Source organism: Macaca nemestrina, chromosome 13 (assembly GCF_043159975.1).
Source record: "Macaca nemestrina isolate mMacNem1 chromosome 13, mMacNem.hap1, whole genome shotgun sequence".
Taxonomy (NCBI): Eukaryota; Metazoa; Chordata; class Mammalia; order Primates; family Cercopithecidae; genus Macaca; species Macaca nemestrina.
This window is the reverse complement of record NC_092137.1, coordinates 29,116,412-29,129,960: the sequence shown is the minus strand read 5'-3', so window position 1 is coordinate 29,129,960 and position 13,549 is coordinate 29,116,412. Positions and strand designations below refer to the sequence as shown.

At 42.2% G+C, this 13,549-nt stretch overlaps 1 protein-coding gene across 9 annotated transcripts in view; it reads right to left on the bottom strand.

The window, feature by feature from the left end:
- The window catches only part of LOC105479710 (CAP-Gly domain containing linker protein family member 4), a 115,526-nt gene that overhangs the window by 90,270 nt on the left and 11,707 nt on the right, over positions 1-13,549 (bottom strand). For 5 of the 9 annotated variants that reach the window (XM_071076452.1, XM_071076450.1, XM_011737863.2 and 2 more), the window contains exon 2: positions 1,193-1,340. The exons of 1 other annotated variant lie outside the window; for it this stretch is intronic. In XM_071076452.1, the coding sequence (XP_070932553.1) occupies positions 1,193-1,325 (133 nt within the window). In that variant the 5' untranslated portion in view covers positions 1,326-1,340. Of the gene's footprint in view, positions 1-1,192; positions 1,341-6,968; positions 7,220-7,251; positions 7,773-11,549; positions 11,569-13,549 lie in introns of those variants that run through there. 3 more of the 9 variants (XM_071076451.1, XM_011737865.2, XM_011737862.3) reach the window with 3 other exon arrangements.

Below are 13,549 nucleotides of genomic sequence, written 5' to 3'. Positions count from 1 at the left end.
GAGTAGCTGACATTATAGGTGCACATCATCATGCCTGGCTAAGTTTTGTATTTTTAGTAGAGATGGGGTTTCAATGTTTAATTTCAGTTACACAAAGGGTCAATATCCATTATCACCTTTCATTCAATGTATTTATTCAACAATCATTGAGCAACTAATAACAAATGACTATATTAGCCTTTTTGAGATAAACAAAAATAAAGTATGATTGTTCTCCATCCCAAAGCGCTACAATATAGGAACGAAAATAAGACAATTAGAAGTCAAGATGGAGTGAGACAAGTATCATACATAAGGGACAATGCACAAGGTTCAAGGTTTCCCCTGCATAACTGATTTTGTTGTATCTGAAAATAAGCCCAGTCAATTATTGCAAAACCTGCAAATAACTCCCAGGATCAAGGTACAGGTTTTATATGATACTTCTGATAACTGGTCTAGGTAAGCTGGGATAGAATCTGAATACAACAACAACAACAACAACAAAAGATACTTGGAGATGAGGAATTACTGTACTACAATGAGTATGACTAAAAGGACAAATTCTCAATCCAATAACTTTATATCTACTAATATTTAAAATTTGTATTATCTCTACCTCCAAAGACAATTTGAAATGGTGAACCAACATTTTACTTGAAAAACTCTAAATTGGAAATTTAACAATTCTATCAAATTTATCTCCTGGTTCTCTTTTATTATGGTTCTGGAGAAATAAGCCTAAATAGATGAAAAGTGGAATGCTTCTAAATTAACGTTTTACAGAGGAGATGTAAATGGACCAATTTAAACGTTAACCAATCTCATTTCACATTCCAGGGAAGGGTCTCTTACCCTCTTTGCCGAAGTACATGGATTTTTTAGCACGTCAGTATATTTAACCAAAATAAATACATCAATAACAGAAGAATGCTAGATGGCTAAGCACCATTGCATTCTAAAAATAAAGTCCTCTAAATCCATCATGATGCTTAAAATGAACATTTTAACATAATATAAATGCTGACAGCAGAAATAAAGCATTTAGCTTAAGAAGCAGAAAAAGCAATAAGCAATTGTATTTTTGAAAAAGGAAAACTTTAGCAATTTTATGAGAACCACAAAAATGGTTCTAAGAAAAACTATGAGTACAAAAAAGGCATAACAGAGAAGTTACCAGTTCTCAGAAAATAAGCACAGCTACTTCACATACCACAGTCTGAAGGCATTGGTGCTGCAGAAATGGAAAAGATAACTGGGGTATCAGAAGCAGAAAATATAAATGGGTATCTTCCAAACAAAGGATTTCCTTCTAATGGAAAATCTGGAAGGTCCTCTATGGTCATCTTCTAGAAAGCCACCTATAATAAAAAAGAAAAAAAAAGTGTTTCTACTTTATTTGTATGCAACCTAGAATGACTGCCTTCAATCACAAAAAGCCTAAAAGTTCTTTGATGTCAAATCTGCTGACATTTTCAGCAAGGATCTTTTACGAAAGGGAAAAAATTCCTTTTGGCAAAACTGTTGTTAAAAGGCATACATTGCTTCACACCGCCTCTTATACAGTTGGGAGCGCATGTAATCTTTCTAGACAAAGCTCAAGAGGAATAAGCTATAATAGGTGAAAACACTTTTTAAATGCTGAGCTAATCTAAATGGGTGAAATCCTCCTACTCATGTAACAAACAAGGGCATATTAACCCTTGTAGATGAATCTTTAACTTCCCACAATGCTGGCACAAGTCACATCATTTGTCATCCAATAGCTCATGCCATGTGCTCATCACATGAAAATAATCTACCTTAAAATGTTTCCATTATTTTCTATCCCAGAAAACTTGACTGAAAATTAATCACGTCACTCTTACAAATCTAAGAGTTTACTAAGATTGTTCGACTTAACAAGGTCCGAGGGTCTGTGAGTTCTATCCTGGCTGAAGACGGGAGCCATGTCTTTTAAAGCACGGGGCTTATATTACCTCTTTTTCCCAGACAACATGAATGCTTAGAATAAATTCGTTCTAAATTAGACTTTGTACTACACCCTAGCCTACATCTCAGAAATGATGTAGAAAGCAGAGAAACTGCTAATAAAACCAAACTTACGAAACTAAAAGCCTTCCAGTTTCTTTTGTATCAGATCTTTACAATCTGAAGTATCATGAATCCCTGTTTTTAAAATGTAAGCAAAAAAATATAAAACTAAATTAAAAATGAGTTTAGATTGTTTCAGTAAAAAGCACAGAATAAAAATAGGCAATCGATAGCTTGATCTGGTAATAGATAACACCATACTAGCTATTACTTAATGTGTGCTCTGTTCTACTTAACTAACCCTGTGTCTAACATAACTATCCTTACCATCAGTGCCCCAGTACAATAAAACAGTCATTTCATTGAGCTCACTGTTGTCTTCCCAACTTGATTCATGTTTTCTTAATACTGGCAGGAACTGGTAAAAAGTAGGAGGCTTACTTTTTCCTCAAAAATCGTATGCTTATATGGACATAGATCTTAGGTAACCTAATCTAGTTGTCACTATTTTAAGATATTCACATTTTCTTGGATGCTAAAATTACTTACCACCGAATACTCAGAAGCATTTTGACATTAACCTTGCCACATAAATAGGAAAATGACAAGTTCATGGAATTAGTGTTATATAGCAATGGTGATCTTCCTCAAATGCTACCAATTCCAAACAGTAGTAAGTATTTATTAAGGAACCACTACATACAGGGCACTATTCTAGATGTTTCAGTGAATATGAAAATGAGTTAACAGATGGTCCGTGCTTGTTAGATAGCTTACAATCTATTAAGGTGAATAAAATACCACTAATAACCATAGATTATGAGGCAGAATGGGATCTGCTCCATCACATAAGTACCAGGAACATTTGCAGTGGGAGCTTCTAAGAATCATAAATGGTGAAGAAGGTATCATCTGCGATGAGTCTGGAATGATGAATAGGTATAAATGTAAAAGGGGATCCCATTAAAGGAACAGTAGGGCTGGAACTTGCGACATGGCTAGGAAAACAGTCAGAGGTGAGGCTGTAAGGGCTTTTTAGGGCTATACTGAGGAGCAAATGCCTAATCACAGACCAAACCACTTACTTTCATGAGCACTGGGAAACAACTGATTTTTTTTAAAAGAGAATAGCATGATTAAAGCTGTTTTAGGAAAATTAATCTGACTATAATTACGGTTTGGGACTCAAACATGTTTTTATACTCTTAATTCTTCAGCAAAGTGACTCAGTGGATATCTGAGTTGGTTAAGAGGAGTCACCACATGACTTCCCTTTCAAAGGGTGGAGTTTCTCATTCAAAAAAAAAATGTTTTAAGTGATCCCCAGAGCACCTTTCATTTCCTTGTAAACTGTTGAGATCCTCAAAGATACGAACTGTATCTTACACAACTATCAGTTACCACAGGGGCCAGAATAGTGTGTTACACATTTTTAATATTCAAAGCTTAGATTCAAAGTGGAAAGAACATTCATGCAATCAGATGTAACCAGCTTCATTCTTTTACATATTAGATACTTCAAGTCCAGAGAAGCTACAATATTACCTGACCAATGCAGTGAACATTCTTTGTATTTTGTCTTTGTTGCATTTTTCCCTAGTTACATTTCCTTATCTTCATGAAAAACTTAACATTCTACCTTTTGTCCTACCAAAGGAAACTATGTATCCCTATAAACTTCCTATAGTCTCAGATTCATTTCCTAAAAGCAATTCCTGGATCTGAAGACCTATGACACTTGGACTCTTGGTCAAATGTCTAAGTATACTGATCTGGACTGAGTACATACTTCCATTCCAAATCCAACTATGGTTAACTGGTGATAACTGATTATAAAGTAAGCCCAAAAAAAAAAAAAAAATTTGGCCCTGCCAGGCACGGTAGCTCACACCTGTAATCCCAGCACTTTGGGAGGCCAGGGCAGGTGGATCACCCAAGGTCAGGAGTTCGAGACCAGCCTGACCAACATGGCAAAAATCCCATCTCTACTAAAAATACAAAAAAATTAGCATGGTGGCGGGCACCTGTAATCCCATACTCAGGAGGCTGAGGCAGGAGAATCACTTGAAAACCCGGGAGGCGGAGATTGCAGTAAGCCAAGATCGTGCCACTGCAGTTCAGCCTGGGCAAGAAGAGCAAAACTCTGTCTCAAAAAAAAAAAAAAAAAATTGGCCCTAATCAACTGTCTAAAAAACAGGTGCCTCTGATACTAACAATAGCTAGAATCAAATTCCCCAAACTCTGATTTCTACAGGAATTTCATCCTACTCATCACTCCAAGTTAGCTGTTAGCAAAAGCTAGCAGCTCAAACACCTTGTGATTTTTTTTTTCCAAGATTCCTTGGTCCATGCTTTAACACACAGCAGTAATAAATGGGGATGTCCACTAGCATCTTCAGGCTGGTTCAGGACTGTCTGGACCCCATGAAAGAAACTTACTGAAGCCAGGAGACTTCAGATTTGAGATATGGTTCAAGAACATCCTTGAGTTGTTCAACTAATAGGAGACCGAAGCTGTGTCTACATTAGCTGGAAGCATGAGGCCCTTTCATTCAATTTCCTATAATACTTTGTTATGAGTCATCATTCTCCTGAGATTCCAATCTCACCACGTAAGTATTTAAAGCATAACTCCCATGATCTTTTTATTTGCTACCTACATAACATCTGTACGATCTACTAAACAGGTATTTACAGTATTGGACACTTAGCTGGCCCTAGAGATAATTCAAAATTGAAATACTTGCCCTGAAAAAGCTATTTATGCATTCAACAAATATTTATTCAGTTTTTCTTACTAAGTTCTAAGCTATGAAATGGTAAGGAAACCAGATCTGTCCTTGCCTTCATGTAGATTACAGCCTAGTGCTGATTCCTACCAGAAAGCTGAAAGTAGTAAGTGCTATGACCAAGGAGAGCTGAGTCCTATGAGAGCACAGATTTAAGAGGATCAATGAAGGCTTCCTGGAGACTAATAAGTTAAAGCTGTAGCGTCTGACCAGCTAACTACTGGCCACATGTGACTATTTAAATTAATTTAAACACTGGCCAGGTGCAGTGGCTCATGCCTGTAATCCCAACACTTTGGGAGGCCAAGATGGGCAGATCACCTCAGGTCAGGAGTTTGAGACCACCCTGGCCAATATGGTGAAACCCCACAGCAAAAATTAACAGGGTGTGGTGGCAGGTGCCTGTAATCCCAGCAGATTGGGAGACTCAGGCAGGAGAATTGCTTGAACCTGGGAGGCAGAGGCTGCAGTGAGCCGAGATCAGGCCACTGCACTCCAGCCTGGGCAACAGAGCGAGACTCTGTCTCAAAAAAAAGAGAGAGAAAAAAGGAAAAGAAAATTTTTAAAAATTAAAATTTCAGTTCTTCCACTGCTCTAGCCCCATTCAAGCGCTCAAAAGCTATGTGTGGCTAGTGCTACCATATTGGGCAATGCAAAAAGAACATGTTCCTGGTTTCCTAAAGCTCTTCTAAACAGCACTGAAGGAAAACAGTGCAGATCACTCTCCAGAAGAGAAAACAATATGCAAATGCCTGAAACAAGACACAAATAATGGTTAACACACTAAAGCAAGCCCATAGCTCCATAGTTCATTATAAATAATTAACAAAGGAGCAGTAAACCTAAAAGTAACCAGTTTGTAGGTTTGAACAGGGAGAAAGAGTGAAGTCGGTTTTATATAAAGATCACTAGTTTCAAATACGTGCCAAAATTGGAGTTGCCATAAGCAATAAAAGACAACACAGGTCACTTTTTTAAAAGCCCTTTCCGGTGGGACTGCATGTGGTAAACACAAAATGTCTGAAATGAATCCTACAAATAGTATACCATGGGCTAAATCTTCTACAAAACAGAAGTAAACACATTCCATGCATAGCAAGACTCAATCTTACAGTCCAGATAGTCCGTATCAGATGAAAGCATTTTAAAAATGCATCATATTTACGATAACAAAATAAGCTGGAACCAGGATGGTTCTCCAACACAAAAACGCAGACCAACTAGACTCCACCAGGTTCAAGTCTCTGCTTTCCTCCCTACTTGCTCCATGCCCCGCACCACCCGATCCTGTGCTGTTTAGACGACTCACTTTAAATTGTGCACAAGATTCACAAACAACAAACGTCAAAGTGAAAGTGAAGTACAATTTAAGTGCTGGCGGATGTTCCTAAGGAGGACGGTGTTTACTGAAATCTTTCAAAGGTGCCGTTTTACACGATGACGGTGCTACAATATGAACACAGTCTAGTATCTCAGAACACACAGCAAGTTACTGTTCCGTAAGAACATCATCCTCTGATCTATATCAAAACACTGTCTCAGAACAGAGCTGAAAACCAGCGTCTGGATGACGTGAACAGCCTGACATCTAATTCAAAGCGCTACCATCATAAGCCGTGAACGGAATCCTTAAGGATGCGGGCTCAGCTCCAGCGCTCCTTCCAACTTCCCCTCCCAGGTGCGGCTGGTTCAGAATTAAGGGACCTCAGGTAGCCAAGGACTGCAAGGACAGCCATTTGGTTTAACTTTGAAGACCCAAGGGCCAAAGATTTCTCGACAATTTAATGTGCAAGGGGAGTCAAGTGAGAAATGGGAAGAGGCCGCGCTGGAAAGCCACTGCGCGTGCGGGGACTACTGGGGCGGCCGCGGGGTCGTGGGCCAGAGCCCAGGTCCGCCGCCGGGTCCCGCACACCCCACGCCGCTCATCCTAAAGTTGGGCCATCAGTCAGCGACCGCCACGAGGAGCCCCCATCCCCGCCGGGTGGGCCGCACCGCCCCGAGAAGGCCTCCCCGCGGTCGGTGACACCGGTGCCCACTGGAGGCGGCCACGGGGCTTCCACAGCCCCCAGCGCCTCTGCGAGACCCTCCCGGGGCCGCCCACCCCCGGCCCCGACCCCGCCGCCTGCCTGCCCGCGGCCCGGGGGGCCCCGCGCGCCCCCGGCCCACCTGCCTCCTCCGGGTCCTCTCGGAGCGGCCGGCTGGGGACGCGGGGGCGCGGAGGAAAGGCCGAGAGGCGCACTCCCGCCGGCGCTGTCTCCCGTGGCTGCCCACGGAGCCTCCCGCCGCGCCGCTCCGGACCTCGCCGGGCCCCTCCCGCTGCCTCCCACGCGTGGTGGGCGCGCGCGCAGTGCAGGCGGCCGGGAGGCGCGCAGGCCTCGGCCTCGGCCCCGCGCACGCGCCGGGAACTCGGTGGGGACGGAGGAGGGAGTGCGCGCCTGCGCTGGCTCACCTCGCGCCCGCGCACCCGCACTCCCCAACGGGCAGAAGAGCCGGCGCACGCGGGTCCGAGACCCCGGCTAGCAGCGTCTGCGGGGTGTCGCAGTGTTACCTCCCCCGCTGCGAAGCCAGGCGGCCCCGGCACGCCGTGCGTGCTCAGCCTCGTGGCCTCACATCTCCACCCTGCGGCTCTCCCACCAGCTGCTCGGGCCAGGGACCGCGTCTTACCCGTCTTGGGCTCCCCAGAGTCCAGCTGAGTGTGGCCGAGAGTATATCCACCAGTTCCCTGCTGGCAGGGCTTGCTGTAAAAGGCCTAATCCATGCTACACCCACGTTGAGCAATTTAGTTCATATCTCCTGCGGCTTTGCTGCCTCTTCACCCACCTTCTCTCCTGACCCCCTTTCTCCGTCTCCCAAGGACCTGACAGGGTGAACTGTGCACCTAAAGTCGTGAACTCTGACAGCCTGTCTGTCATCTGGTAGCAAGAAAGCGTTACTGGATACATAGTAAGGCCCCTTAATGAGGAGACCTAGTAAGACCATGGCCGAGGTTTGAAACATGGAGTCAACAGTTACATCGTATCAGCTGTCTCTGAGGCCTACAGCGGCTGCTTCATAGAGGCTGTACTTCTGTGTTCAGTGCGCACAGTGCCTAGCAGGAACAGATGTTGAACGAACGTCTGTCATTGTCTCTGCAAGAGCAGAGGTAAGCGCTCACCTCACCCCAGAGCATCTTTTCCTGTTAGAATCATTGATTCCATGGGCTGGGAAAAGCCCCCTTCCCAGTTGCCTGAATCCTCCTTACAGTGTCTTCCCACCAAGCGGTGGTTTAACACCTCGCGGTGTAACAAGGAGCTCATTACCTTTTAAGGCAGTCATTTAATCTTTGATCAGCCTTTTGGAAAATTTCTTTCTACCTTAGAAGCTAAAATCCAGCTCCCTGCATCTCCCCATCATTGGATTTTGTTTCTGCCCTGGGAATGCTTAAGTCTGACTCCAATTTATCCAAGACACGCATTACCTATCCCTTAAGCTACTCCTGATATGACATGGTCACAATCCCACTCACCAGCATGTTGAGGGATTCTCTTGGATGCATCCCAGCTTGTCCAGAGCTCTCTTAAATGTGATTATCAGAAATGAGTGGGTGGCCTGCCAAGTGCGGAGAGGAAAGAGACTGCCACCTCTTCTTAGGTCCTATGCTTGCGTTAACAAAAATTCACCATATCAAAATAGTTGCTAGGAGCAGTCACATCACATTGTTGAATCGGGTGGCGCACACTGTTGACTAAAACCCACAATATTTAAATACGTGACCATCCCCAAGCCTGGTCAGCTGCCAGTTTCTCTGTCTCTGCAGGCTCAGCATCTGTGAGTGCTCTCAGAGATAATGTGTAACACAGATACTTCCTCCTCCCTCTGAAGAGTCCGCCTCCCTTTCCCTGCTTTCATCATACCCTCTTCTTGTCTGACCCACCCATCTCTTTAGCTGGTTAAAAGAAGAAAGGCAATCTGCCCTTGGTTGGCTTCAAGCACCTATAAATGAGGCCGATTGTCACTGAACCTCAGAAAGTCATAAAGATCTGTGTGTAACAGAGGAGCTATTGGTGAAGTTTCCAAAGGTATACAGTTCACTTTTACTGGTGATTTAAATTATCCCTCTGAAATACCACTATTAGTCAGTGACAAGGCATGGCCGAGTTGTTATTAGCTATAATAAAGATCTCTGTTAGAACCAGTCAGGCCACTGGCTTTATCTGCTACACCCAAACACCGGAATACATAGGCAAATTCCCAGGATACCAAGCCACCAGAGTCTCCCACTCACTTAGTGGCCTTTGTTCAAAAATCTGACGTTACTCCTTTACACCATCATCAAGAATGCAAGTGCTCGTTAGAGTCATGCTTCCTAGAGTACCTCATGACATACAAGCTTTAGAACCAGGTATTGCCCAGTTAACAAGAGTGAGACTGGACAATGATACGCGGCCAGAACTTGGAACTTGAACTATTCATTGGGGTGGGAAGGCACATGGGGATGTGGACCAACTGTAGCTGCTGAGATTCAATTATATCTGGAGACACAAAGTTCCTGAAAAGTGTAGCAATAATCCACAGTGTCAGGAGGTGATCGACTTACTGGTCAACATCACGGTGTGGAGAAGGGGCATTACTCACTGACCACTGTAAAGGCACTTGGCCTATGGAGAGCTTACTTGTCTTCACTTTACAAATGAAGAAACAGACTCTGGGAGGCTGCGTGACTTGCTCCATGTAGCCAGGGGCAGAAATAAGATTCAAACCTAAGTCTGTCTGATCTGAAGGCCTGTGTTGATTCACTACTTTGCTAACCTACACAGGCTGTCTTTGGGGGCATTAAACACCCAGAATGGCTGCATAGAGCAGCATGCAGAAATTCAGACACTTGGCAGCATGGAGATCTGTCAGCAGCTTTCAGGACCCCCACCATGATAAAACGGTTAGAGGAAATAGCAAAAGAAGACAAGGTCACTGCTTTTACATGGACTGGATATGGGGTAGAATATCATCAGTTTCTAAATTGTGAGTGTATAGGGGGCCTAGCCCTTAGGACCGTGAGAGACACCCAACTGTCAGAATTGGGGCACCAGATTGGAGTTCAACTAGTAGAAGTGCTTAAATGCAAAAGATCAGAGCACTGGGCAGAGTCCCTAAAATCTTCCTGTCTGCGATATTTACAGATATGATCATCAGCATCAAAAGCCTAACAGAATCAACAAAGTATTAGAAGTAATGTTAGCTCAGCAAGGTTGCCAAGTACAAGATCAGTTTCTAAAAATCAATAGTTTTGTCTACATCAGCAGTAAGCAACTGGGAAATGTAACAGACAATAAGAAACCATTCACAATAACAATAAAGTTTAACAAACTCTAAAGCATAGTATCCAGGAATTAACCCAACAACTTGCAAGAACTTTAAGGAGAAAATTTTAAAACTCAATTTAAGGACATAAAAGATTGAATAAGTGAAGAGATATAGCATGGATAGGATGACTTTACATTGTAAAAATATCCATTTAGTCTCCAAAGTAAATGTTATCACAACCAAAATTCCAGCAGAAACTAAATTTTTTGAGAACTCAACAAACTTATAAAATATATAACGAGAAATACATTTTAAACAGTGAAGTCAATTTTGAAAAACCAGAGAAGACCTGCCATGCCAGATATTATGTCATTGCCACATAGTAATAAAAATATTATGGTACTGGTATAGGAATACATAGAGCAAATAGGAAACAGAATGAAGAACTCGGGAGCAGACCCATGTATAAATGGGACCTCCATTTACACAAAGGTGGTACCACAGATCAATGAGAAAAATATCAATTATTTAGAAGATGGCATTGGGGAAACTGGCTTTAATTTATCAAGAAAAAATAAAATTGGGAGCCCCATGTTGTACCATATACAAAGGTGAACTCCAGATAAATGGAAGACCTACATATGATACAAAAGAAAATGCAGGAGACTATCTCTATAATGTGGGTTAGGAATTTACTTCGTAAAACAGGTTTGCAAAAGCACAATCCTTGAAGCAAAAAAAATTGTAGGACTTGACTGCATCACAATTACGGGTTCTCTTAAGAATACCATAGAAAAAATTAACAGATGGCTAACAAATTGGAAGAAGACATGTGGTATGTTCAAAAGCAACTAGGGATTAATATCTGAAATGCATGAGGAACTTTTCACAAATCAAAAAGAAGTCAATATAAAATATTTTTTAAAGCCAATATAAAAATGCAAAAAGTATAAGAATAGGCAATTCACAGAAGGAAAAGCCAGAATGGCAAGTAAGCATTAAAGAGATACTCAACCCCACTTGTAATCAGAGAGTGGGAATGTAAAGAGTGTGACACACCCCATAGCTACCAATATGCTGGTCTATGTTTTAAAACCAGCTCTCCAGGGAAGGAAAAGTCCTAATGTACAGTGTTTGCCAATTTCCTTGGTGCAAATACTCTGGGTACTGCCAGTTTCCAGCTACCAGTGTAGTTCAAGGTCACCAAAGAAGTTGGGAAAAAATGTGCTTTATCAGCTCTCATGAACTGTTTTCAACACACCACTGCTTTACCCACCAGCATGGCAAAAATCAGAAAGATAATCCTAAATATTGGCAAAGATGTGGGGAAAGATCCACTGCTGATGGGAATTTAAACTGGTAAATATATTCTGCAGATCAACCTGGCAGTGTTTAGTGAAAAAAATTAGCAGTGTGATTTATGACTCAGCAATCACCCTCCTGGATATGCCTCAGAGAAACCCTTACAATGGTTCTATAAGCACTTTCTTCATGCAGTTTCCAGGAAGTCAGTTTCTTGCTGGAACTCGGGAGGTGGAAGTTGCAGTGAGCTGAGATCATGCCACGGCACTCCAGCCTAGGGGACAGAGTGAGACTCCATCTCAAATAATAATAATAAATAAACAAATATCATGTCTGTTTTCATGATTCCCAAATTTCTATCTCCAGCCCTGAACCTCAGATGTATATCCAACTGCCTACTCAACATCCATTCTACAGCATACATTACATATCACAAATAGAACATGTTCAAAATGGAACCCTTCTCCATAACCTTCCCTATGTCAGTAAATGGCAACTATTCTTCTTTTTACTCACTGGAGTCATCCTTTCTTCCTATCATATTTCTGGATTCTCCAAACCAAACTCCCTGTCTTCATTCTTCAAAAAGTTTATGATATCATTTATTGAGTAAATTCACGTACCATAGAAATCCTTACAAATCAGTAGCCACTGGAGACCCCAGGAAACTCCAACTGCTTCTACCTGGGCTTGCCCTCCTCCAATCTGTCTCCTTTGTCAAGGTTGCAGGTGGGGACTGCCTGCTGAAGTAGACCACAAACTGAAGAGGACTCCACTGAGCCACACGAGCCTTATTATCTGAATGGGGTTTCGTGTTCATGGTTGTACATTAGAATCACCTAGATACCTTTTGCAACATTAAACCCTAAAGACCCCCTCACATATTTCAATTCAATTGACCTAGCTTAGTTTCATGCTATTCTATGTTTATTCTTTTTTTTTTTTTTTTTTTTTTTGAGACAGAATCTTGTTCTGTCACCCAGGCTGGAATGCAGTGGCACGATCTCAGCTCACTGCAACCTCTGCCTCCTCGGTTCAAGCGAATCTCCTGCCTCAGCCTCCTGAGTAACTGGGATTACAGATGCACACCACCATGGCTGGCTAATTTTTGTATTTTTAGTAGAGACGTGGTTTCGCCATGACGGCCATGCTGGTCTTGAACTCCTGACTTCAAGTGATCCGCCCACCTCGGCCTCCCAAAGTGCTGGATTACAGGCATGAGCTATCAGGCCTGGCCCTATTCCATAAATTTCTTTTCCCTTTTCTTAGCCCTACTTCCTGAGAAGATACTAACAAAGGAATTTGCATGTTCCTACATGGGGACCTGCTCCCCAGACCCTCCAGTTGCTGCCACTCGCAGACATCACATGATGCAAAGTCTTCTTTATAATTACAGCTAGATTGGAGGCATATGTTCTAGTGCTCTATAACTCTGTAGGATAACTATAGTTAAAAATAATATATTATATGGTTTCAAATAGCTACAAGAAGGATATTGAATGTTCTCAACACAAAGAAACAGTGAATGTTTGAGATGATGGATATGCTAATGACTGTGATATGATCACTATACATTATATGTGTTGCAACATCACTGTGTACCTCATGAATATATGCAATTATTATGCATTAATTTTTAACTTTTTTTAAAATAAAGTAAGTCTTCTTAAAGCCTACATAAAGGAAGATGGAATGAAAGGAATGTTACGGCATCAGGATGAAAACTGCCACTGTGGCACAAGAACTAAGTTTTGGATACCAGCCACCCCCCCAAATTTTTGACCAATAAGACACCTCTAGAAGCATCTTTGGCACAAAAATAGCATAAGCCAGTTACCGTAAGGATGTCAGTCCAACAATCTTCCCAGCACCCACCACTGAAACTGACTCTGACCAAGCCTCTAGAAATAACTATTATTTTATAGAAAATGTAAGCATAATAAAAATCATTTTTTAAAAACACCATGAGAATGCAATCGTCCAAGGCCAAAATGTGGGAATTTCTAACAGAGCAAATAGCCCAATTCTGACAACCAAAAAGTAGCTGAGGGGAATGGTTATAGACCGGAAGAGACATGAGAGCTCCATCCACAGCCTGCAATGTCCAGACTTCCTTTGGATCTGGATTCAGACAAACAAATGTGAAAATATTTCTGAGACAAATG